This window comes from Orbicella faveolata, unplaced genomic scaffold (assembly GCF_042242905.1).
Source record: "Orbicella faveolata isolate gen_17 unplaced genomic scaffold, um_ofav_v1 contig_46, whole genome shotgun sequence".
In the NCBI taxonomy this organism is placed as follows: domain Eukaryota; kingdom Metazoa; phylum Cnidaria; class Anthozoa; order Scleractinia; family Merulinidae; genus Orbicella; species Orbicella faveolata.
Window position 1 is genome coordinate 2,481,784 of NW_028301576.1, and position 26,526 is coordinate 2,508,309.

General features: G+C 38.6%; 3 protein-coding genes and 1 pseudogene across 4 annotated transcripts; 2 read left to right on the top strand and 2 right to left on the bottom strand.

Annotated features, from left to right (window-relative positions):
* The first annotated feature begins 640 nt into the window (after positions 1 to 640).
* LOC149097944 (uncharacterized) lies at positions 641 to 1,856 on the top strand (annotated as a pseudogene).
* A 6,060-nt stretch (positions 1,857 to 7,916) lies between these two features.
* Positions 7,917 to 11,899, bottom strand: LOC149097945 (uncharacterized). Of its 2 annotated transcripts, XM_089278204.1 has the most exons (9): positions 11,817 to 11,899; positions 11,495 to 11,583; positions 11,101 to 11,205; positions 10,715 to 10,796; positions 10,132 to 10,192; positions 9,911 to 9,985; positions 9,368 to 9,403; positions 8,786 to 8,842; positions 7,917 to 8,341 (listed from the first exon to the last, which is right to left on the bottom strand). In XM_089278204.1, exons 2-9 carry the CDS (start codon positions 11,574 to 11,576, stop codon positions 8,324 to 8,326), a joined length of 516 nt encoding a protein of 171 aa, XP_089134330.1. In that variant the 5' UTR covers positions 11,577 to 11,583; positions 11,817 to 11,899; the 3' UTR covers positions 7,917 to 8,323. The 2 variants fall into 2 exon arrangements, with proteins under 2 accessions (XP_089134330.1, XP_089134329.1); XM_089278203.1 differs by having other exon boundaries at positions 7,917 to 8,842.
* Positions 11,900 to 13,258: 1,359 nt separating this feature from the next.
* Positions 13,259 to 15,140, bottom strand: LOC149097946 (uncharacterized). Its single transcript, XM_089278205.1, has 5 exons — positions 14,885 to 15,140; positions 14,676 to 14,747; positions 14,173 to 14,244; positions 13,869 to 13,913; positions 13,259 to 13,641 (listed from the first exon to the last, which is right to left on the bottom strand). Exons 1-5 carry the CDS (start codon positions 14,976 to 14,978, stop codon positions 13,565 to 13,567), a joined length of 360 nt encoding a protein of 119 aa, XP_089134331.1. The 5' UTR covers positions 14,979 to 15,140; the 3' UTR covers positions 13,259 to 13,564.
* Positions 15,141 to 16,540: 1,400 nt separating this feature from the next.
* LOC110046218 (uncharacterized) lies at positions 16,541 to 18,970 on the top strand. Its single transcript, XM_089278566.1, has 3 exons — positions 16,541 to 16,779; positions 17,922 to 18,213; positions 18,394 to 18,970. Exons 1-3 carry the CDS (start codon positions 16,616 to 16,618, stop codon positions 18,841 to 18,843), a joined length of 906 nt encoding a protein of 301 aa, XP_089134692.1. The 5' UTR covers positions 16,541 to 16,615; the 3' UTR covers positions 18,844 to 18,970.
* The last annotated feature ends 7,556 nt before the right edge of the window (positions 18,971 to 26,526 follow it).

The window sequence follows — 26,526 nt, forward strand, 5'->3', positions numbered from 1 at the left end:
CGTATCTACACGTTGTGGGGTGTGAATGGTTTAAATTCTTAGTTCAAGTTAAACAGTATTATATCATCAATGTTACAAATTTATCTTCGGTCACAACAGGAGCATTTTAGCCTGAAAAAGATAAACAACAGCATCGTTATTTTTAATTCAGATTCTGATTCGATTGAAGAGGCTATCCAATAAAACATTCAAAAGAAAAAATAGCACTAGTGATGGCATCAACGCTGACCGGGCGAAAAGATCACTCTGAAGGCGAGAAGTTAAACGACGTTTGCGAAGAAAAGGAAAGACAGAATAGGGTGCTATACTGGTCTCTGAGCTGTGTAATAACCGCTTTATTTGGTTTACAATAGCAAAGATTTCTTTCAACTACACCTGACAATCTCCTATTGTCAGTAAATTTTGTAACCTGTTAAAGTTGAAGTAAGCTTTCTTTTTGATTCAAAGAAATAGCAAACTTGATTTAATCTTTACACAACTTCTACATTTTTGTGGAGTGAAATCTTGTAAATATATAAGAACCAAATTTCCTTCCTTTAAGACCCCGAAATTTAAGCATACGCTTTCGGTATTTAGAGCTTACATCAAATTATTGAAAACAAACATATCAACAAACATATTAAAAACTAGAACAGACCTAATTATTGAAAGCAACATATTAAAAACTGCTTTTCAACACCTCGAAAGCCTAGGAATTACAGCACATGCTCTCGAAAATAAAATCTGCACATTTATGCAAGCTTTTCTTCCCTGGTAATTGCATGTCTTTCACAAGCAGAAAAAGAACCTGGCACTAATAATTCATTTCTTTCCACAGGCAGACGAGTAATTACTTCTAACAGTAATACGAAAAGGACAGAGCTTTGAGATGCTGTCTTTATCTGACTGTATACCCTGGATGACTGTAGGCTTAGCCGAGAGTGTTGCTATAGTAACACTCAACCTCTGTACGATAGTTGTGTTTATAAGAAACCGTAATCTCCGCAAGCGTAGCATGTACCTGGTGATAAATTTGGCAGTTATAGCTATGTTGGTTGTAGGAGTTGCTGTTTATGATCTGGTCTATTTGTCTGGGGTAGACTGTAATCTGTGGAAGTGGCATTCATTTGAAGTTTGGACAGTTTATTTTATAATAGTACTAATAAGGTTATTCGTCTTTGGTTCGTTAATAAATATCGCCATCATCGCTTTAGAACGGTTGCACGCAACGTTCTTCCCTTTTAGGCATCTGTGCTAAAAAAGTGGGTTTATCAATTAATAATTGCCGCTGTTTGGGTTTCATCTGGGTTGGTAACAATAGCTTATATACTTCTCGCACAGTTTGATGAATCATATTACAATCTTTACTTATATTTTAGATTTATTTCAATTTGCCTTTTGATCATTTGTGTTTCTTACACGTCCATTGTTATTAAAGTCCGTTGTGGAGCGCAGCCTCAACACCATGGTGCAGCCAGTAGAGAAAGAAAACTGACCGTGACATTGTTAATTGTGACTGTTGTATCTCTTCTGTTGTACCTGCCATTCGTTATATGGCTTTATGTCATTTTTATCAGTAACTTAAAAGTATGGTCGTCACTAACCCCTTCAGTGCGCTTTCAGTTAGTACATGCAGTGTCGGTTTTACTTTATGCAAACTCTCTTGTAAATCCCATATTATACACTATCCGCATGCCAGAATATATATCAGCTTTACTTGCTCTCTTCCGCAAACAACCTCAGCAACAAAGACAAGTTGCAGTTCCTCTTCGTGACATGTAATGCAGATACTATAAAAAGCTATTCCAGTTTCTGTGTCCAGCTTTGTTGTTTTCAAACATGATATTAACCCTCATTCTATAGATGAACGAGCACGATGAGAAAACAAAAGAATTATCGTCGCGAGAAGGTCTGACCTACCGATTTTTCGTATCTCCAATGGAAACAAAACTTAGAGCGAAAAATCGGACTGTTGGAGAAATCGGAGGTAAAGGTAGACTGTGCGGATGAGGAGTGGGAAACGACTTTTGGTTCTAGTTATCGGGAGGCTTCAGAAAATGAGGGTTCGAGAAATCGCGATTTCATTGTAGATTAAAGGAAATAAACAAAACGCTGTGCTTCAGGAAGAAAAGTATATCTGGTGTTTTATTGTCTATATCTTAAGTTTCAGAGTAGGTGACTAAAACTGATGTTAAGTTAATTGACGATTTAATTTATAGTCATGTTACACCATCTTGAGTGCGATTATGATATTGCGATTTTCTAGCACTCAACGTGTCAGTTAGTAAATAGTCTACATGACTTGGTAGAGAACGATTTGGTTCAATTAGTTAGTAAATCTATCAGGCGATGAACCTTGTATAATTGAGTCTGAAGATGGTATAGAATAATACCGAAATGTAATATCGCTAATTTTCCTTGCATGTGCTACCTATATATAATTAGTCACAATGCCGTTACTCGGATTAACCTTTATCCTTTATGTAAATAACAAGCTTATGCATATTAGAACGTAAAGAGGCGCTTTATTTCAAGGGAGTTTCCCGTTAGGAAATAGAACACTTCAAACTTGTCCCGGGGCCGCCTTTTCCTTTTAAAGTTTCGGAAGGGCGGGAAAAGCCATGGAAAAAAAATAGTGAAATGCAAACAAACAAAAACAAACAAACAAGAAATAAACTAAAACAAATCCAATTTCCTCAAAGAAGTTTGAGCAGAAATCTTTTTGGTGGTTGACGTCGCCGACATTTTCTCCAGCGAAATTTATTCTTGCTGAATTGCTTCATTTGGTTTATATTATCAAGGGACCAATGACATAGCAGAACGTACCGGCCAACACAAGGTATTTGTCTGTCCTTCCACTTTCGAAGGGAAAAGGGTCCTGGGTTGAATGATGGTATAATACATTTTAAGGTTACAGTATACCTTCAGGGGTGTCTCGCGCGCAAGCGATGTAGCGCGTGCAGTTTAAGCTGTAGATACCTAAACCCTATATCAAATTAAAGCTTATGGAGCTGGCTATCAAACTATACCAAGAATTTGGAAAGAAAATGAATTGTCGAATTTTTCACGACCACTAAATGTGAGCGCCCGAATCACCTTTCGAAAGCTACAAGTCAAAGCGAATTTCGTTTTTCGCCAATTTAATTTTTTCCTCGGTTTCAGGGCCCAAAGCGCTTAAAAAACGTGTCTGCGTTTTGGCATATTCGATTGCAGTAAAAAGTTACAGAACATTTTCGAAATAGGATTAAAAAATGTGGAGTGATCGTACAAAAATCGCTCTCGAAGAAAAAGTATTTCGAAATTAACAATTCCCAGACACTCTTTTGTAGTTTATATGTTAAAGTAGCCACTGTCCAAATTTAAGAGCAATTGAACAAATTCCCTTTGAGTTATAACTCTTTAAAATGTCTGCTTCAAGTGAAAAAATTTATTCGAGAAAACAGCGCTAAGAAAAATTTTCTGCTTCGCAAACAAACTCCGCCCACAAACGCCTTCAACTGGGTTCTCAGATAACCAAGCCAATCAGTGCAGGGAAACTTTACTACCGTTAACCTCCTGGTGAAATTTACGCGCGAATCTCTATACGATAACTATAGCTTCATCCGCGTGGCGAACTTTCGCTTCTTCACTCATTGATGTATTTTCATTCGTTCTTCGCTGTTTTCGCTTTTTCGAACCGGTCCATGGCTTAAACGTGGTCTATGTTTACTTATAACTTAATAGAGACACGCCTAATATCAAAAATGCTGGGTAGTCAGAACAACAATGCTGATCAACTGAGTAGTCAATTCGTGACATCCATATAGGTAATTCCCGCGAAAATCGTCTCGGTTGATTGCATACGCGCCATAGGGCTGTCAATCAAGAGGTAAACTTTTACTTCGGTGAAAACGTAAAACCGCCATTTCTCCGCTAATATTTAGCCTTTTTCAAATTTTTTTTCAGAAATTAGAGATTATTCTTCGACCACTATTTTGACCCAAAAATCCAAATTTGAAGAAAATTGCCGACCCGAAGGTATACTGTAACCTTAAATGTACAATATGAAAATTTGATAGATGTTTAAAAGCATACTTAGTGCTATATAACATATTAGATTATGATAAAGATAAATTAAAGTAGCAATGATGCTACCAATTGACTCTGTCTTTGTTTGGATTTGTTATTTTAAAATTATTAGGAAACCGATTTTTTTTTTTCTTTTTTTTGACAACAACTGCAATTCAGACGCGCACCTTAACCCTACAGTCATCTCCTTTAGTGACTGAAACCTTTTTACACTATTCTAGATGGCATATGAATCCACCGGAAGTTAAAAACGCATGATGAACAAGATACTTGACAACGGTTTCATGTTCTATTGTGAATAATCGATGTACGGGTGAAGTTGGGAGGGCAAGAAAGAAGATTAAGGAAATGCCGGAAAATTCCGGTTATAAGACCCCCTCCGATGGTTTGCACGCATGTTGTGCGTTTGTATTTCATAATAAAAAAAAACTCGATTTCTCAGAAGATCTTTCGCAGCTACCCTGCGAGCAGAGTCGTTTCGGATCTTATTCGTAACCTATTCGCAGTCGATCTAACGGCGCTGAGTCGCGTAAAGCAGATTACGTTTTCGTCTTCAGGCGAGAAGAAAAATTTGTAGGGCAAGACGACGAGAAGTTTACAAGGTAGAGTGGCTCAAATATCGAGAATGAGGAAATCCATCGGAGCAATGCAGCTCATGTAGTGAAGGTTTGCCAGTTCTTGTACCTCATACAGTATGTGCCGTAGCGGTGAACCAATAAACCAGACAAGAGATATGTTTAGCGCATCATGTTATGAAGACTCGAAGACTAGAACAATTTAATAAAAACTTAACTAGTGAGCAGCACTCCGCGAACTGTAGTTGTAAAACTGCTTTATTTCTCCTATGCGTTTCCTGTAACTAACGCACACTTCGTCAGCGAGTTTAACAATACAACCGAAGCGCCTGTATATATACCTAACTCGTACAAGAGTTTACATTTCGTAGGAACACACCTACGGATATACAGATAGGAACGACAAACTCCGCGGTAATGCGTCTAGGAAACAGGCGGTAAATTTCGGCAAGGTGTGATATATTTTGTGCGTGATATAATTTTCGGGCCCACAGTTTTAGGTTTTTTTTTTTTTTTTTTTTTTGCATTTCTAGCTTAGCGACCGGGCCATCGTGACAAAGTTGTCTCCAACCGCATCAAAAAATACCCCGTGACGAAATTCAAATCGTGTGGCCAAGATAATCGGTTACGCATCGAGGCGGAGCAAAAATGGAAAGCAAGAGCTGGAAAACCAGCGATTCTCGGGTGGTTAAGGTAAACTTAGTTGAAACCTCGGGAAAAAGCGAATGGGAAGAAGAGTTAACGACGGCTGCCATGAGGCAATTTTGACGAGATTAAAACATTTTTGTGGAATTTACGGCGCTTTGAGTGCGGGCCGTCTGGCCAGTGGGTCGCCCTCCTAAGTTTCGTTTCTCTTTAGGGGAAGCAAACCCCCAGAAAGTAAAACTCGCCTAAATGGCTCTAAACCACCTCCAAAAACGCAATGCAAACATAACGTAAGCCATTTTATTTCAATTATTTCTTCCACCTAGCATTTAGAGAAATTTTCTAAACTAAATCGTGATGACCTTAGATTTCAGTGAAATCGCAAGGGGAAAAATAATTGAACGCTCGGTTTCGAGCTTGCTGGCCGAAATATACCCCACTAAATTTCAACACTGAAAAAGTAGCCCAGACCGGCTTACGCGCAGCTTGATTTTGACCAACTTAGGCTTCATTTCCTAGAACTTGGACCATATTTCCTAGTCCCAGGGACTCTAAAATAAATCGTGATGACCTTGGTTTTCAGTGAAATCGCCAGGGGAAAAATAATTGAACGTCGGTTTCGAGTTTGTTGGCCGAAATATAGCCCCACTTAATTTCAACACTGACAAAGTAGCCGAAACCGCCTTACGCGCAGCTTGATATTGACACCTCAGACTTGATTTCCAAGAACTTGGACAGTATATCGCAGTCCCAGGGAATTTAAACTAAATCGTGATGACCTTGGTTTTCAGTGAAATCGCTAGGGCAAACATAATTGAACGCTCGGTTTCGAGCTTGCTGGCCGAAATATAGCCCCACATAATTTCAACACTGAAAAAGTAGCCAAGCCCGGCTGACGCGCAGCTTGATTGTGACCAACTTCGGCTTGAGTTCTAGAAACGTGGACGATATTTCCCAGTCTCAGGGACTCTAAACTAAATCGTGATGAACTTGGTTTTCAGTTAATTCGCCAGGGGAAAAATAATTGAACGCTTGGTTTCGAGCTTGCTGGCCGAAATATAGCCTCACTTAATTTCAACACTGAAAAAGTAGCCTAGACTGGCTTACGCGCAGCTTGATTTTGACTAACTTAGACTTGATTTCAAGAACTTGGGCGATATTTCCCAGTCCCAGGGACTCTTAAACTAAATCGTGATTGTGGCGTGACACGCGTGACGATAGTCATGTGATTAGCCAGTCACGTGTACCTTGGCGCCTCGTGGCGCAGCAGTTGTTGTAGAGCAAAACCCCAACTGCACATTAAAAGTTTTGTTGTAGTTTCAGCCCGTAGCTCTGTGATTTTATTGTCATCACAACTCAACAGTGATGACCTTGGTTTTCACTGAATTCGCCAGGGGAAAAATAACTGAACGCTCGTTTTCGAGCTTGCTGGCCGAAATATAGCCTCACTTAATTTCAACACTGAAAAAGTAGACGGGACTGGCTTCCGTGCAGCTTACTTTTGACCAACTTAGGCTTGCTCACCAATGAGGAACATAGTTATTAAGAAACGGAAAACGGATCAATATCAGCAGCTGGGCAAAGTCCCTTACGTAAAAAACTTATTTAAATTACTTAAAAGTCCCCTATGTAACTACAACAATTTAAACTGTTACAATTACTGTCAGGACCCCCTATACAGTTCTGTTGTCCTAAAAGTTCCAACTTCCCTAATAATTCTTAAAATTTTTCAAGATTCTTAAATGTCTTAGAGGTTCGAACTTTAAGAGTCCTTAAAGTTCGAATTTTAACAGTCCTTAAAGTTCGAACTTTTAGAGTCCTTAAAGTTCGAACTTTAAGAGTCCTAAAAGTTCGAATTTTTAGAGTCCTAAAAGTTCGAACTTTAACAGTCCTTAAAGTTCGAACTTTTAGAGTCCTTAAAGTTCGAACTTTAACAGTCCTTAAAGTTCGAACTTTTAGAGTCCTTAAAGTTCGAACTTTAAGAGTGCTAAAAGTTCGAACTTTAAGAGGCCTTAAAGTTCGAACTTTAACAGTCCTAAAAGTTCGAACTTTAAGAGGCCTTCAAGTTCGAACTTTAACAGTCCTAAAAGTTTGAACTTTTAGAGTCCTTAAAGTTCGAACTTTAAGAGTGCTAAAAGTTCGAACTTTTAGAGGCCTTAAAGTTCGAACTTTAACAGTCCTAAAAGTTCGAACTTTTAGAGGCCTTAAATTTCGAACTTTAAGAGTCCTTTAATTTCGAACTTTAAGAGTAATAAAAGTTCGCACTTTAAGAGGACTAAAAGGACTAAACTTGTTCTATATCAGCACCGCTAGGACTCTTTAAAGTTGTGGAAGGCATCCGGCATAGCAACTAAAAATGGCTCTTAAAGATCTGATTCAGGCAAGTGTTCTGAAGTCAATCGGTGTAGTTGAAGATCTGACTCAGTTAAATCTGACTGGCGGGTTCAATCACAAACGTATGCTTCCTTTCTCCCTCACCTCCCCCCACCACCTGTCCTCGCCCGAAATAAAAAATTGACTTCTAATAGTGGGTCATTTTGTAATTCAGGCACTCCGTTTGTGTTAAACTAAGTCAATATGGTGGTGTATCAGCAAAGCGTGTAACAGGAGGTGAAACTGTTTATTTAACTCAGCAATAAACAACATATATATCAATGATTACAAGTTTATTCTTTCGCCGATTTACACAGCAATGATTCGATGTTTTTGAAATACAGATGCAATGATTGCAATGGCCAACCTGTTAAACTATCAACTTCATACAACTTTAAAAGTTTCTTAATGCAATACTTGTAACAAAACTAAATCGACTGTCTTAAACTCCTACATGGATTCGCATTTTGGTAAAAATATTGACCCATTAATCATCTACATATCATTGATAACTAAGGTAACTAAGGTAATTGTGTAGTAATAAAGTAGTTTCAAAAAGGTCAAAAAGATTCTTTTCATTCAGTGGTGAAATGCTAAAAGTTCTATTTTTTTTATTTTTATTTGTTCATTTATTTAATATTTAACCAGCATTTTCTCACTGATTTATCAATGATACAGCTAAGTTATATCCTGAATGTAACCTGAAAATAAAATCAAAGAAGAATGTATTTACTTTTAATTTTCAGTGATGATAAAGCCCAGTTAAGAGTACCATTAAGTATCAGAAAGTGAAGAAACTCAGGACTCGAGAAAAACCTTTTTTTCCAGTTTGCCATTCTGACAAGCAGCACTCAAATTTTGCTTGCCCTGGGCAAGTCTTAGTTTCCTTTTTTTTAAAATTAGATTGCAGATTACTTGCCTAGGTCCTTGGCAATTGGGCAAGTTAGAAATTTAAGTTACTTTTCTTGCCTCTGTTATGGACGAATGAACGATGGTGCCCCCTGCATCGATTTAAGGTGATTAGGTTCATCTATTTTTTAACTGTGAAGGGAAGGGGAAAGTGGGTAGATGATGATGTAAACAATCATAAAATTATTTTAGCCCAAACAATGAAAAACGTATTGGATTCCAAACAACTTCCTTACTGTTCCACTATCATCGGCCACAGAACTCTCTTCCCGGGGGCGTTTCGAAGTGCCAACCTAAAACAAACAAATAAAATGTCTTACATCCTTGAGTGTCTTTACCTTTACCATGATGTATTTTGAAACTTCAGTAACAATCCTTTGAAGTTGATAACAAATCTTAGTGTTTGACCGATTACTTTAGCTTAACTGTTCAGGTGTTAGAAATACAATTGAAATTCAAATCAAAGGTCTCTTTGAGGCTACGACTATTTTGCATGATGAAATACATGCATCAGTTTTTGGCTTTGTCGCCAAAATAGATTTCTTTCTTCTGTCCCTTGTTTAAACCTCTTAAAATCACGCTTTAATCACTGCGTATTTTGTACTGACTGGTCGTAACTGATATTACTTTAACCCATACATGTTCACATGCTTAGTGACCAATTTATTTGTGTCCGCCCCTGCTGGAAGGAGCCCAATGTCATGTCATCTAGCAGCTCATGCACAAAACGCTGTTAGAACAGGGAAGTTTTGCTTTACCTTCCCACGCTCGAACAGAGTCTCTTTAATCTATGATAATTACTAGAGTATAATTTGTACCTGGGCATCTAAAGCTAACAACCTTTTGCGTCGAACCTGGAAGGAGTTAAAACAAATAATTTCATGAGTTTTTAGCTACAATAATAATCAACAGGTTAACTTTTTACCTAACTTGCTTACCTGTGGTTAGTGCCTGTGGATTATGCAAATGGTAGGAAATGTGGCTCGAAATACGTTCTGCATTGGTATGATTAAATTAAATATTGCAGTACAAGCAATTGAGGCATACCCCTCAATATTACATTTTATTTAATGAATCGATTATTCAAATTTTGAATGCACTAGACGTTTCGAGAATGCAATGATGAATTGATTACTGTCAGTGCTACTTTACCCGAATATACATGTACATATAATGGGTTTTATAATTAACTAAAAAAATGAATTTGATATCATTGAATCTTGAAATGACTATAGCGAGTGCAATAGTGAAAAAATTACAAGATTGCAGTCTTGAAAAGGCTAGTGGGTTCAATATTCAAGTAATGAATTCATTTATGTATTCTTGAGGGGTACACTTTAACTGTAAGGAATAACACTTACCTCGTCATCATCAGCAACTGTTTCATTTTGACTTTCTTGGGTTTCTTCTGCATGTTTTCTTTGGTCTTCCTGTTCCTGAAAATGTTCGGCAGAACTTTCAAACCTGTTTCATCCCTTTTCGATGTCAATTTCCCTCAAATTTCTACCCATGTCTGTACCATTGAATATTTTCAAATTTGGTTAAAAATTGAGCACGATCAGCGTTTTCAATTGAAACTTACCGATAGTAATAATTCCGCCTCTTGTCGCCTCCGTATTACTCTGTTTTGCTGTAAAAGTTCCCTGTAATAATTTACCAGTTTGTATTAATATTGATTACAATTAAAATGTTGTAATAACAGAAATTGTGACAGTTCTTGCATTTGGCAGATTAGATTGGAAAAGTGTCATCTAGAACAAATTTCTTTCAAAAGACTCTCATGCACTATGTAATCATGAATGATTACTGTTTAATACACCAATGACACTAATGTTCCACAAGCAATAAGTCATACTTTTGACTTTTGCTGTTTAAGATTCATTTTGCATGATTAAAATGTATGTAAGAATACATCACAAAAAGAATAAATCATGTTCCCTACTCGCTTAACAATTACTACTGGAGAGAATGGAGAATATTTTATTATAGTGGAGGAGATACAGTGTAGAAGCAGAAAACTTAACAGGCGTTCCTCAATTCATTTATAATAACAGTACTTAACTCTACCTTCCTTCTAATAAAAAGTGACAAAAGTATTACTTCTACATTCATTAAGCCAAAATAGCATTCAATACAGGAAACCTAACTAATAATACTAGTCTTACCTGTTTGCTTTGATAGCCTCGGCAGCTTCCTGAGCATCCTGGATTGAATCGCTCAATTGAACAAGGAAGTTGTCTTCCTCTCCTTCAATGGGAATTTTAAATATAACACTTCCATTAGCATGTCTAAGCATGTGATTACTTCCCATTCACAACCTACATGTACATATCATTTCTTCTCAAACCTCAGGAACCACTGCATAATGTTTTTACTAAGGGGGTTCTTTTCATCTCTTCTGCTTTGGTAGTTTCTTTCTCAAGAAATTTACAATTTGCACTTTTTAAACAAGGCTAAAAGAGGGCCACTCGTGACATAACCTCTTATCTCAAATTAACATTTGACACACACACACACATACACAAGCAAGGTAGTATTGCATTATGATCACCTGTCAAAATGTTTCCTACAACCATCCTAGCTGCCGATGCTGTTGGATGCATTATGTGCACCTGGATGTCACTTCCACTGTTGAAGATTCCCTGCTTTCCACATGCTACAATATAGCAATCAAAGGACACATCACCTTTTTGCAAGTGTTGTAAGGTAGTATCAAATAATACAAAGAATTAGTTTAAAGCAACATCAGCCTTGCTCATAACAGCCAGTCAATGGACAGTGTCTGGCCAAAATGAATATTTGTCCAGACAAAATTTTGGTATGGCAGTCATTTTGACTGGTCAGGTACCTCACTTTCAAATTATAATTAACACCACTGGCCACCATTCAAAAATTATTTTGAGCCCTGTAACATATGTAATTGTAGCATACCACAAATTAGTTACCTTCCTCGTCAAACTGGCTCCCTTTCAAAGCTACATGTACATAGCAATTGGCCAGCTGTGGCAAAAGATCTATTGTCGTCATTAATGATCTGAACCAAAAAGGTAAAAAAAGTAATAGTTAATGAGGCTCCTATACGGTATTGTTCACAACAAAAGGAAAATGGTTAAATACTACAGTGTAAAACATGCATGACCATGTGAACAAGAAGATACGACAAGCTGTCATAACGAAAACACAGTGTCTTTTATCAAGAAAATGAAGAAAATAGCTGCATTAGTTGTACTACATGTTGTATTCCTAAAAAAAATCTTTAATACCCACCTAATAATGCTAATGGCCTTTGCACTTGGGATATATCAAAGAAGCACTAGTGGAGTGCAATCTTCATGGCTCTGCCTCCTCATCTGAGAAATTATAAGAAACTCTGCTGTTAAATTATTATATCCCGCATATACCTCTACGTGTTTTGGGGATTTGTACTCTTATACATGTATTTTTTAAATCCGGGATTTTTACTTTATAACACTAATTAAGCTTAATAACATCATAACACAACTTTTTGACAGATATTTAGTTTACACTCCCTCGCTTGGGCCTACTTTGCATAAAATATGTACACACTTAAAGCAATCTGCCCTGCCGCAAATACTTCTAAATAATCATAATCAAACAGTCATCACAACTTAATGGGATAAAATAAGATAGTTCTTTTTTTGAGTACCACTCAGGCCCAAGCAAACTTCACATGCTTATTCTTCTAAGGCAGATTTAGAGGGAGATGCAGGGGGTGCAGCCCCGTCCGAGATGAAACCCTCTAGATCTTCATATTCACTTTCAAAATTTGTGTACTAATGCACTTATGTGCTATTAGCAAAAAAGTTTGGTGTGTCATGAACATGCATTCACAGTCGATACCTCAGGTTCTTGTTTGACAAATCTATAATTATCATAACGTGAATTTGCTATCACTTACTTCCTGAGCATTAAGGCAGAGAAACTGGAGCCTTTGTGGTACTTTATACGCTTCCATCAACTTTGTCAAGAGCTGCACATCATATGCAGGTCCTGCTGATTCATCTGAGGAAATGTATGTATAGTTGTAATAATGAGACAAATATGCACTGAGTGCAAAACCACAGTTTAGTACTAGGACTCTCATTGTTGTTAGAGTGCAGAAGAATTGTTAGGCCAGTTTTCTATTTAATAGATGTTTGTGTAGTGCAGTGCCAGCAAAGGGGTTAGGATGCAATACCATGATTCACCTGAGCCATCACCTGGGTTCACTGCAAAAATTTAAAACCTAACTTAAAGTGACTTGTAAATTGATGATAAAAATTGCACTTATCAACTCACTTGCTTCAGCACCTATCAGATGATTGCACTCCTCTTCTACAGTTCCAACTAAAAATGGAAATCAATGTGATTATTTAAATCAGTACTGTGTATTGTAATTGGATTGTCATTTAAAGTGCATTAATCTTTGAACATAAATTTTCACATTGTGTAACTGTAACCACAGACAGGTTTAAAAATGTTAAGACGGTACTTTGCTGTAATTCTGGTGAGTTCCTTGGTCTATCTGCATTTTTTAAAAAAAAAGCTTTTTCATTGATGAGCGTATTAATGATGGGCACTTGATCGTGATTTAATCAATATTACGTAACTTTGGGCTCCTCAAAATTTTTCCCAGACCGAAGCCTTGATGATAAATATGGGTTATTGACCAACAGGAGGTTGAGATAGATGACTGGATATTGACCAAGTTCTTTTTTTTTTTTTTTGCGTGTTTATGACCGTGACAAAGCTAATCACAGCATGATATTCGGTTCATCTTGCCCGCTTACAGAGGTGGTCATATAATAATTTTCTTTAGTGCCTGATCGTGAGATATTTTTTAGGAATGACGGCTTAATTACTTATTTATACTAGTGACCAGAGTAATTATACATGTTGTCTCTTGACACTTGTAATTATGTGTGATTGTGGCACAATATTGATATCATCACAGTCTTTAATGAAACATCAATTAACTTAAGTTATATTTTTCTTAACAGTACTGGTCAGGATCATCAACATTTACCTTCTGTTGCCTGATCAGCACTCTGATTAACATCCTTTGTCACTGCACCACTGATAGTGATTGAATCTACAAATCAAACCCCAAAATATGAAAGGTGCTGATTTATTTCTTTTTACTCTAACATAGGAATTATTTTGTGACCAACACTATACAATTGAGTACCCATTTAATTTTTTCTCAAATCTATCTTTCAAATGCTGATGCCAGAATAATAAATTATTATTAAGTCAAGAATATCAAGAACATTAATACATTCAGCTGTCATAGTGCTTGTTTACTATATCTTGACTTACTATAAAATGTCTCCACAATCTTTTCCACCTTCCTTTGTATAAAATCTTTGAAAAGAAAGTTGAAAAAAATCATTGCCCATAACTGAATAACTTGCAACTACAGCTGTAATCAATACTCTCTCCCTAACTTATCCTCTCTGTCCTGGCATGAGGCTTCCGAAATGAAGCACTTCTCATTCTCACAAATGGTAACGCTTAAGATCTGAAGTCTTAATATATTAAATGCCTATACATCAGACTTACCTTTTCCAAATATTACAACTTGAGCTTATAAGTAGACATGTTATCACGATAGAAGATTTACCTGTACATTTGGGCACTAGGGTGGGAGTGGACGAGAAGACTGGCGTCCCTAAATCATCGTCACTGTCATCATCTGAAGAGTGAGGTAAATATATAATTAAAAACCTTATCTCGTAATTGCAACACAACTATCAATTAAGATACACACAAGTACAATGTAACAGTTGACTTGTATGGAAGTTTTAAGACTTGTTATTTGCCTGTAATAAATTGCTCCAATTCTTTCGAATTTGGACACGGCATCTGATTGGGTTCTGTCATGACACGATGTTTTTGTTCCGGAAGGCAGTCGTAGCACACACAACCTTTTTGTATGGGTGAAAGCTGTCTGGGTTCTAGATGCAATGCTTCATGATTATCACTAAAAAACCATCAACATGACTTCTCACGTACTGAATGCCATTTGTCTGTCACACAACAAAGAAACGCAATGCACTGACCATCACTCAAACAACCACATCAATATGACTAGTATGACCAACAGGACAAATAAAAGCACCATACCGAATTGTGGAGCTAGGGCAGTACTGGAATCATCATCCTCAATCTCAATTTGTTGAGTTGCTGCATTTCCTCCTGTGCATCAAGAATTTAAAAACTATGTAAGTATATATGTATATCACTTAAAATTGGTCAGCAAATACTTCATAGACAACTGTTTAAGTTGATGCTCAAATTAGTGTTTAGAAATAGAATAAACAACTCCAACGAACCTTCAGCTTGACTTTGGCCGGCTTCTTGATTACTTGGCCCTGCACCATCTCCACTTTCTGTGAAAAAAATGAAATCCAATTGCTTTACATGCATAAGATCAAATGGTCACACAGATCACGCGTAACTCGATGTATAACTCATGAATCGACGCGTCACGCGTGGGTTTTCTTGCGCGCCGTACCACTTAAGGTGGCTCCATAGGGTAATCATTTATGGCGTTGCGCGCGCAAGCGTTATGTTTTGAATGCTGTTTTTGCATTTGTGTTTTTCACCCAGTCCTCTCAAACTTGCCAAATGTAATAAGCAATGATTAAATAGTGTTTTAGTACCGTCTATGTTAAAATTTTGGGTTTAAGTCTTAAATTATAAATGCCCAAATCAATGTGTTTTTTGCCATTTTTAAGGCTTTATTTGCGATTTTCTTAAATTTCCTTCGGTGAAATCTTCAAAAATTTTCACAGCACATCGCACCCAGAAGGACACAAATTTTAAACACGAAAAAAGTAGGGTTTGTAAAGGCAGTTTTTTAGATTTTTTCAGATTTACGTCTTTTACCGCTGCTAAAAAAATGGACTAATAGATTTCCCTGGAAAACGAGTTCCGACTAAAGTAACATATTTATTAACAGTCTGCCAAATTTTACGGAATTTCACCGAAGGAACCTCGAGAAATTTCACTGTCAGTTTTGCTTTTTGTGCTCATGTTGACGTAATAAAATATAGAAAAACACTGACGTTTCCCTTCGAGCGCGCGCAGATTGCTTGAACTTTCGTCCCCAGCGCGCGTGCGATCGTAAAACTACAGGGAGCCACCTTAACATATATATTCCAGTTACATATTTCAGAAGCGCTTTAAAGAATAAAGGCCATTTATTTCCATTTCATTGAATCACAAAGATACACCAATTATCTTATCGATGGCTCGTTCGTCAAAGCGTTTAGCTGCGTTCAAATATGATCACCAATAATGCTACCTTGTAAAATAAAAGTGTGATTTGACAGCTACATTAACAGCCGAACAGGATACCGAGTTCTTATGCTCAATGTTACGTCGCTTACGATTTAGATGTTCTTACCGTCCTCTAAGCGAAGGAACACCTTTGCGCGAGATTTATAAATACACTTGAGCGTGTCTCCGCAGATGTTTCCAGCTCTACCAGCCCGGCTTAAAACGGATGTGTTTCCAACAGTCTTATACAAGACAAGCCTAAAAAAGAAGATATTGATAACAATACAACACAAATCTCAGGATTAAGTCTTTGTTGTAAAGACCAAAAGTGATATTTATGTTATAGCTTCAGTTCTAGTACCTGGAAATGTTTGATTGGTTAAGTTGACCAAAGGCATTCATGACCAACTCAGTGATGTGCTGCGATGTCGCATTATTGCTAAATTCAATCTCCTTTATTCGTCCACTTGCCTCGAGTGTCTTAAGCGTTGCTGATCTAGGAACGCGACTATTCGAATCATCTGATCTCAGAAGTATAAAAGTTCTGGAGAGATTCCTGGCTCTTGGTTTTCGACCACCTTTGTCCGACATTCTTATGGAATTTCTGCGTACACCACACTAAACGATTCGAAGGAAGACAATACGATGTGCCGCGTGGTCCACGGTACTCATGTTTCAGTGCAAAGTTGTTTGGAATCATTACCATATTTGGAGATTTTACAGGAAGTACCGTGTTAGAGACCATTCGTCGAGACTGTCAATATCGCAGCACTGGGCAAACAATGAACCTCATTGATATTACGACCCTTTCAAACGGTCCTATTTTAGAGTTGATTCGATGGTTGCAGGGTCACAATTTGCTGGCCAATCCACTAAGATGCAGGCCATGCAATCGAGCAATGGAGTTGACTGAGAGGAATGAAGATCACGTGGATGGGTATCTATGGTTAGTATTCTATTTAAAAAATTGCAGTACTAAAGCCCCGGGGGTGGGGGCTACTTCCTTACATGGGCTATATAGGTATGTGCGGCCCCAAAGGGTACGGTTTTTCAGCCGTTTTGGTCGTAAATTGGGTATCGATTTTAGCCATTTTGCCGCCATTTTGCTAATAAGTAGGGTATCGATTTTTGCACTCTAGTTTTCAATTCGGTTTTTTTTAGAAGAAGCTACTTCTTCATCACGCCCTTCTTCTCCCATCTGCGCTTTGCCCTCTACCCCGTTTAACGCCTGCTACGCATGATAGATAAAGCCATTTCCCTAATTACGTAAGAGTCAGATCATAAATAGGGTATCAAATTTTTGGTCAGGTCAAAAATAAATAAGGTATGGAAAATCGCAGATTTTGGTCATAAATGGGTAAGGGTTTTCGGAAGCGGGCCGCACACGTACCTTCGGGGGAGGAGCGCGGGCTCCTTTCCCGAACAGCGGCTGTTAATCGAGCTTACAACAGGGAGTCTCCTCCTCGCTTTGTGAATTCGGGTGAGACTTTTTGATGATACATCAATCCCCGATTCGTGATTATTTTTGAGGGTGTCATAGAGTAAACTAGTAATCGAGATGGGAGTCCCACTCTGATTGTAACGCTCTTCCGGAAATAAAAGTTAAATTATTACTCGAAAGTAACGCCATCATAAATGACCACCTCCTGACCACTTGCATGCTACGGCATTAAAACTCAAAGAGCTCTGAATTACTTCAAAGATGTCACGATGCCAAAACAATTAATTGTCCTTAGTTTGGCATAAATTTGACTGAAAACTATCAACAATTCTCCAATGCGACAGTGACGATCGACAAACTTTACGAAGAAAATTTTGACAATGTTCTATCCAAAGCCAAACTGAAATAATCTTGAATTGCGAATTGTCACCTTGCTTTTTATGGCACAAAATAATGTTGTGCGTTTTTTGAAAACGTCTGCTACGCAGGCTACCTGGTGCGCAGCTAAGGTTACCCTAGCTACCCTCCCCCAAAGGAGAAAAAGGAAGGCGGGAGTCCTAAGGTACCCTAGCACCATGGTTGTAATCAGGGCCTGAAAGAACAGACATTTATTTTTAAAATGCATGTGTTGCTTCTTTTTCACATAGGAGGTGCTCTACCTGCCGACGTAAGAAATCTCTCCGAACTGGAAGTTTCTTTGGAGAGCTGTCAAGAGTCCCGTTGGGAAAAATTCTCTTGTGTATGTATTTCTGGAGCGTTCGTGAGCTACGTACGACTGTTGCAAATATGCTCACTCTGTCGAAGAATACTGTCGGGAACATCTACGCATTACTTCGGCATTATTGTGGAAGAGATCTACAAGATAGACCCGTTATTCCATTCGGGGGTAGAGTGTACGTTGTAAAATGCGACGAAAGCCAGTTTAAACATAAATCCAAGGTAAGTCAGGGTCTTGTACATGCTACATATGTAACCTTAACACAACTGAAACCAGTATTTCCAGTTAAACCTTTAATCATTTAATAAATAATTTTAAGCATTACAGTAATGCCCAGTGAAGTTGACAAAAGAAGTGCTACTTCCCACGTATAATCTTGAGTATTAATTGTTTCCTTGTAGTATCAACGAGGGCGAAGACCAAGGGACGACGTATGGGTTTTTGGAGTTATCTCAACAGAGTATAACCCATGCCGCGGTTATTTCCAGGTGGTTCCACGGCGAGATAGAGCGACATTAACTCAAATATTGCAAAGGGTTCTTCTTCCGAGGTCAGAGGTTCACTCAGATGACTGGGCTGCCTATAGGAACTTGCCGCTTCACGTACCTAACGTTTCTTTGCATAGGGGTGTTGTTCACCAAAATCATTTTGTGGATCCTCTCACAGGCATTCACACGCAAGAGGTGGAATCGGCATGGAGTCAACTGAAGTACCACATTAAACGGGAGAGGGGCATCCGTCAGTTGGACCTTCAAGATTTTCTGAATGAAGAAATGTGGAGGCAATGGAGGGGACTAAATTCTGTGTTCACTAATTTGATTCTAATCATTCCACGATATTATCAACTTTAGACTGCTGATCCAAAAAACACCAAATGTGTAAATGCTGAGGATTAATAACACCCTGAGGAAGGAACATTTTTTAATGAGATAAGATTGTGTTAGAGCGTACCCGGCTCACTGTATGTTTGGTAAATGTGTGCTCAACGATACTTGTTCATTTGGCTGTCAGTCTCGTTTCAACTTGAATTGCTTGAATTCACCAGTTTTTTTCGTTTTATCGGTGGCCCATGCCATAATTTAATTGATCGAGCAAGTGGTGCGGTTGCGCGTGGTCTTGAGGTTCTGGCTCGCTTCCATGCCCTTTTGAGAGGAACTTTAATCAAGAATGATTAGCCGTTTTTAGTGAGTAGGAAATGAAAGTCAATCATAGAAACGGATAGTGTTGAGGAAGAAGGAAGAGGGGTGGGGGCTAAAAGTAATATAAGTGACTACTGTAAAATGGTTAAAGAAGGAAATTTGTATAATCGTTGGAAGTTGTCTTTCAGTAGCATTTCAAAGGAAAGTGGCAAAAGTTCAATTGTGGCCTTACACTACTGTATAATGATATAAAATCGTTAAAAAAATCCATGAGAATATTAATAAGGTACAAATATGAATTAAAATGGATGATATGATCTAATGAGCGAGTGTCATCTGGTACGATGGTCTTGATTTCGATGTCTTTGTGAACTTTGTTTTGGCACTTTGAAATGTGTTTCTTCACGGAGGATTTGTCATTGTTCAGATGTTACACGTGATTTTTAAACAGCGTTGTGCAATAGTCATAATTTGGTGCTGGAGATAGGGCGTCCTCCGTCTTAACGGGTATCCTGAAAGCACTGTACACAAAACTAAGCACTCCCAGGGCCGTGAGAAAGAGCCTCGACCTCTTAACACAGAATGGGCGTACCTGAACATCCCATATATCTGCGAACGCCAAAGAATACATCGAATAATATTTTATACTATTTTTTTTTTTTTTGAAACAGTCAATATGACCACTTGTAGATGTCTTTTTGTGAGCAAGAAATGCCTAACTTAGCTTATTTATTTCGTCTTGCCAGTCCTACACCCTCTCTAACTGAGGGCGCAATGTTGTAGATAGGCTATGAATTACCAAAGTAAAGGGCAGCCATGTTTTGTCTTTGCGTTTATCCTATATTATTATTCAAAAAAATGGAAAACTGTCCAAATATGGTCATGATTCTCCCAATATCTGTCATCCGTAGATAACAGATATCCTGCGATATACGTAATTTTGTACGCCGCAACAAGCAAAAAAACTGTAAATAAAAGAGTTTTTTTCCTGCCCGGATAAAATTGCTACGGCCTCGTCGGCTAAGTATCAGGCGATATTCCGCGCGATTTCGCAGGATAATTGTTAATTAGTGGCTTTCAAACTGGAAAAATAGCCCAGAGACTACACGTATAGGTATGTGTGGTTTCATCCGTTAACGTTTTGGTCATTTAGTCTCAAATAGCATTCGTTTTAGCATTTTAGTCTAAACTGGGTATTTTTCTTTTCTTCCAGTGGAAGCTAATTTTTCATCATTGTGGATAGGACCATCCTCAAAAGCTCTTCATAAATCATGTTTAAGCGAGTGCGCGAGCCGCTCATAAATAAGGCATCGAATTAACGGTCAGGTCGTAAATAGGGTAAGGGTTTTCGGAAGCGATGCAAATCGCGTAAAGCAATTTAGCTGATGAACTTGTGTGTTATCAATTTCAACAATCTAAATCACGCATAATCTCCGTTAAATATATAATACTTGAAACCCGTTGTATTTACATGAAAAGTTGCCATCTTTACAAAGGTGTCTATAGTGGCACTTGCAACCGCAACTGAGCAAACAAACTGATTAAAAATCAAGTTTCCTTGGAATTGTGGAGCCAGACACCATTACATCTAAATGCAACAAGAAAAACAGTTTCTGCGCTTGGTCAACATGACCACACACTTGTGATGACCAAATTGAAGCTCTGGTCTTTCCGTACATAGCAAAACTTCAAGTTATGAGAGAGGATGACTCTTACAGTCATCATTCACTGTAATTTACATACTACTGATTTACAATATAATTGGAAAATTTGATTTATAGAAAACAATATCCCGGCCTGGTTTAAGCCGTGAATTTTCTAGTCCCCATGACCTGTCTGCCTGCAAGTGTACTGCTACGACAAGGTGAAATTATAAGCTAACCACTTCTCTTTCAAAAAGAAAATTTCGTCGCTTAACCCCTAATTAGTAAGTGATGAACACATTGAAAATTTTCTGTATTATCTTTAATACATTTTAGATCGGATATTTAAACACACATATTCGTCCAAGCGTCATTTATCTTAATCCACGTGTTTCCGGGATCTAAACGCAGGCTTACAATCCGAATAGCAACTTACACTTGGTCGGTCTGCAGTAGGTTTTTCTGCCATGGATGGAACTCTGTGTTAACGACAGTTTGGGGGATAGGCTTGTTATTTATATACAATCTTGGTTTCTTTTAATGTATTGGGCGGTTTTCAAGAATAAACCAATTATTCCACTCGCCCTTTTAGAGTACACTCTTTTTTTTATAAGAACCTTTTTTATAAGAACGTTGAGGCTGAGATTTACCAAAATTTTAAGAACTCGAAAGCTCGAAATGATTGAGAAATAACCATATCCCCTGTTCCACTGATGCACGTCCATCCTGAATCAGGTCACGAAAATCATAAATCTTAAGAGGCTTGTTCTTAATGAAGTTTTTCCGAGGGATCTATGGATTGGGTTAATCAAGTTAACTACGGCTTCTGTTGTCAATTAATGAGGGAGATGATTTTAGAGAGACCCTGCCTGGAAACTTAGGCAGTTGAGTCGGGGGCTGGGAATTAGCTCAGGTTCTGGGGAAGAAACTTGTCACGGGTTGCAATTCACTTATCTCGGGATCTGAAAAGAAGAGTAAACCCGTGGAGATCATGTTCCAGAAGTGTCCGTATTCCAGGTGTTGCAGATCCAGTAAAGTAAATTGCACCCCGTGACAAGTTTCGTTCCCACAGCCTAGCGAGTTGTTCTGGGCTAATCCCTAATTGAGTTAATTTCCCCGAATCAGCTATCTTATCTGAGAAACGGCGGTCTATACAAAGCTAGTTTATAATGCAGATCTGAGGAACGTGTACTCCTGTATAATGTGAAGATATAGCTATGGCGGTACACTGCCGTAGTTCACCGGCTAATTTACAGGTACAATTATATCACTAGAAAAGAAATACTAAAATAAGAATTTGATGATTGTGTACTTTTTCAGGAATATTTTCACTTTGCTCAGCGGCAATTGCCATTTATTCCATTTATTCCATTAATCACGCATACAAATTTTTGTTTATCATGGTGTATGAGCTAAAGTGTAACGAAATATTGTTTTGTGCCTATTTGCTTAGGTAAATGATAACGCCTCAAGCGCAAAAAATGTTACTTTTATATTACCGCCATATTGGAAATTGAATTAATGTTATAAGGTAATTGTCGAGATAAATGAAAAATGGGCGGGGATCGCCTCTGGACAGATGATCCTCCCAAAAAGAGCCTCGGGTTGGCCAATAGAAGTGTTCAGCGTAAATCTGCAAATTATTCACTTCAAATTTCAATTTCCTAAATCCATCGAATCTCAATTAAACTAATCCTTTGAGAAAAAAATCCCTTCCTTCTGTAACAGTGACGACTTCATTGGTGTGGTGAGGCGCATCAAGGAGAAGGATAAGATCATCTTCTTCAACCTCTAAGGCATCTTTACGGTAGTTATAGCAGGTTAGGGCACAAACAATGTTGCTCACATCGACATATCTCTATGCATCTTCCGTGAAAAGCATTGGATTGAAAGGATCTTGTATAAACACTTTACCTTTCACCCTTTTCATGCCAACACTCACATTCTCTTGCAGACAAGCCATTATGAACAATTGACGAGTATTGATGGAATCAGCTTTAATTAACACCGACAATCTGCCTTAGTTTGTAAAAAGTCTCTGTTGTGTCCCTATGCAGCACTGGAACTGCTGCTGCTCCTCTCAGCACTATGAAATCTAGGGGCTGTACAGTCAGAGAGTCAGCTGCATACAAATTTATGGGCAGAGTTTCTGGATTGTCCTTTGTTGTCATTTTTCGCACTGTTTTCTGGAGGACACTCTGACCATACATTGCTCTCCAGTTCCTCATTTCACCTGCTTTTCAGATAGTTTGTGTGCCTTTGGAGGGCATAACTTGGGTAAATCATTGTAATATGTGGTGGTGAAAACCTGGACTTGGGAGCTGTGAAGTAAGCAAATGGTGTAAAACTTTGCCTCTTAAACCGTTCTTTGATTGCCCTGTTTAATCTGTAATCGAATTCAAGCTGTAGGGGCACAAGCGTTAGAAGACTTTTGATGCAAAATTTGGTGGTAAGGCTTGGAGTAAAATGATTAAGCAGGTCCTTGATGTCACGCAGAGACTTCAGGATCCTTCTTTCATCTTCCATGACAACAGACGAAACAGTTGTTCGTTGAGGGCCTTGTGTCACAGCTGTGGTACCAATAAGGATCATAACTGCATCAACACAATTTTTGTCAAAGGAGTAAACTTGCTGTAGCCTCTCGATTGCCTGGGGGATTTCCACTATGACCGAGGTGCTAGTCTTTGTGTGAAGTCCAAATGTCTCTCCAAACAGATGCAAATGCTTCCAATAGTCTTCCAAACTAGTGACCCTGCTTGTCATGCGGAGGGTACCTGTTGAGGTGTCGACGGTAAACTGAGAGTGTCATAATCAAAGCAGATACCTATTGGCTGGGAAAACTGGGCTTTACTTCCATCTCTTATGTCTTTTCTATTGCCAACTACAACAGAACATTGCTCTGCTGTAGGTTTATAAGCCTTGATATACGAGTCTCCAGTGTCACTTAATTCAAAGGAGTTGTCATTGAAGGTGGTTAAACTGTGTGCGTTGTTGCAGAGTAAACCACCATTACTCACTATCTTCTCAGCCGAGCCACCTTTTGTCATGATCAGTTAAAGGTAAGTTTGTATATCCCTCCATTATCGTCGTGTGCAGACACACAGACCACATTGTTCAATGACAGTATCCCATAAAGAAGCGTAGAACTTAACTGTATAGAAGACCCTTTACGCTGATGAAGTTGAAATGCAGCTGTGCGACATAGACTGCGCCCGTGAATGTTGAAACAAACATTCTCACGAGCTCGTAACAATAATCAGCTCGAAAATAATTTCGCCTGACACTCAAGAACGTAAGATATTTTATATTTTAGGGGCTCGGAAAGTTAAAAAGAATATTTTATTGAAAGTAGATCGGTGTTCCCTTGTTCCCAACAATCTACTCAAGAGTTCCCTTGTTCCCTGAAAATAATTTGAAAATATCCCCTGTTCCCAAAAAATAACTGTCCCAGTTCTCTTGTTCCCTAAAACCCCTGGGAGGGGCTCTTTGATTCCCATTCCTTTTTTCTCAGGGAGTGAGATGGAGAAATTTGTGACGAGCCCAAAGAGAATCTCTGTAGGAAGCTATAGTCTTTGTCGGGGCTTTTGGCCCATTGACATGTCACCAATATACTTGTAAATTATTTCATAAATCCCTTCTCTAGTGCGTTCCATCCAAAGGACCCGTGGTTTAAATTTTGATTCATTTTTTGGCGCAGGCGACTGGAACCGAGATCGGCTCGTGCAACGTCATTAGCCTGCAAACGTAGACCTATTTCCGGCTGTCGCTTGTCTCCGCCGAAGACAGCCTTCGCAGGCTACACACAAGTCAGTCGCACACAAGTTGTCGGAGACAGGATGGGCCATGATGAGCTTTACCACGCCATCCAAGCAAGTGTTCGATTATGTACGGTTTAGCGAAGATCTTCCACAGGAATTGCTTTGTAATGTTTGGTAGGAAAACATACCATTGCTATAATGTCGTAACATAATTTCTTTTCTTTGTCCATTTCTACCAGTTTGAAGATTTCACAATGTGGCCCTTCTGATTTATATTGCAGTTATAACCCAATAATCGATGCGCAAATCGCAACACCCTGTGGGCACACATTTTGTGGATGCTGCGTAAAAAAAATTATACAAGAGGCGAGCGGCCCTGTGCTCTGTCAGTTGTGTCGACAGCCCGTCCGTACTTTCTGTAAGAACCATTTCGCGTTGAACGTGCTCAGTACAAAAGAGGGGGAATGCAGCGCCTGCTCGGAAAAGTTCCCACTGGACGCTGCACTGAGACATGTGGAAAGCTGTACTTCAACAGATGTTACGTGCGATCTTTGTCGCGAAACATTAAGACGCATCGATCAGGGAAACCACGTCCAAGTGTGTCCTATGGTGGAAATCGATTGCGAATGCGGCGAGAAGCTACAGAGAAGAGAACAGGCTGTTCATAAGGACTCCGAGTGCGCACTTAGGGAAATTGCTTGTCCCTTAAAGTGCGGTGAAATGGTTAAGAGGTACGTTGAGTACTAAGCGTAATTCATCATTTTCATTGTTTTTACTAAAACGAGCTATCAGTCTGCAACTTTTCATTCTCACTTACATGTTGATGACTTGGTCTCAAATCGCAAACAATTTCATGACATGACTTTCTCCAGGGAAAGATGTGTAATAAGGGCAATACAGTGCTCATTTTTTTTTTCATGGTATATTATCCTACTATTTTGTTTTATGATTTTCCCTTACTGTCTCGCGCAATCTGGAATCGCGCTTGTTTCATAGCTCTCACCCCAGTGGAGCAGATTTCCGAATATTGTTTTTCGCTCTCGCGGCGTAAATCCGGGCGTAAAACAAAAGTCAGAAAACCATCAGTATTACCAAACAGGGAGTTTCAATCCTGTTTGAAAATGTTTCTGTTTTTTTTTTGTTTTTTGTTTTGCTTTCTGTTAGATTATCGTTGAACTATCCATGAGGTCAACGGGACGCAGAAATCTTGATGAGGTTACGTAATATAACCTTTGGCCCTTTGCTAAAGGTGTGAATTTCACTGCTGCGAAAACGAAGCAAGGCTTTAATTAAACCATCTGAAATTGCCTCAAATCGGGATGCGGAGCGAGCGTACAACAAAGGAATCAAAACAGTTTTAAAATAAGTTGATATAAGCTTAGCTTCCACCTCACCACATGCAGCTTCAGGTCCTTCAGTGGAACAATTATTGTCATTTGTCCGCACAAGAGCAAATAACATTGAACGAGTTTTGACAACGTTTGGAATGAAAATTGCAGAGATTCGGTGCGCGAATGCAGACAGTTTATTTACTGTTTCTTGAGATTTAAAAATTACAAAGTTTAGACACTCTCGAAAGTATCGAATCATTCAGTGAAGGTGTCAAGGAATTTTTGACACCTTAGTGACATCATTCGAACCACCGGTCAGAACGAATTCGTTGTATGAAAAGCCGACAGTCGTTTTTTCGCCTCACATGCCCGTGTGAGCCTCGCGCGCTTCACACGCGAGGACTACAGTCACGGCGCTTCGCGCCTTCCGAACAGGAAAGAAAACACGACTGCATTGTAGTCTACATGAGACGAGACACCCATGGAAACAACTTAACAATAACAACATAACAACATAATTTCCAGATGGAGAAACATTGACACTACGTAAAAAGCAAAATTCTAGTGGACTTTTCAGTTCAGTAGGTGGTTGTAGGTGGATTTAGATAATTCCATGTTTTAGCATTTACGCAGCGCGAAATCTAGAGAGGAAGCCGCGAGGCG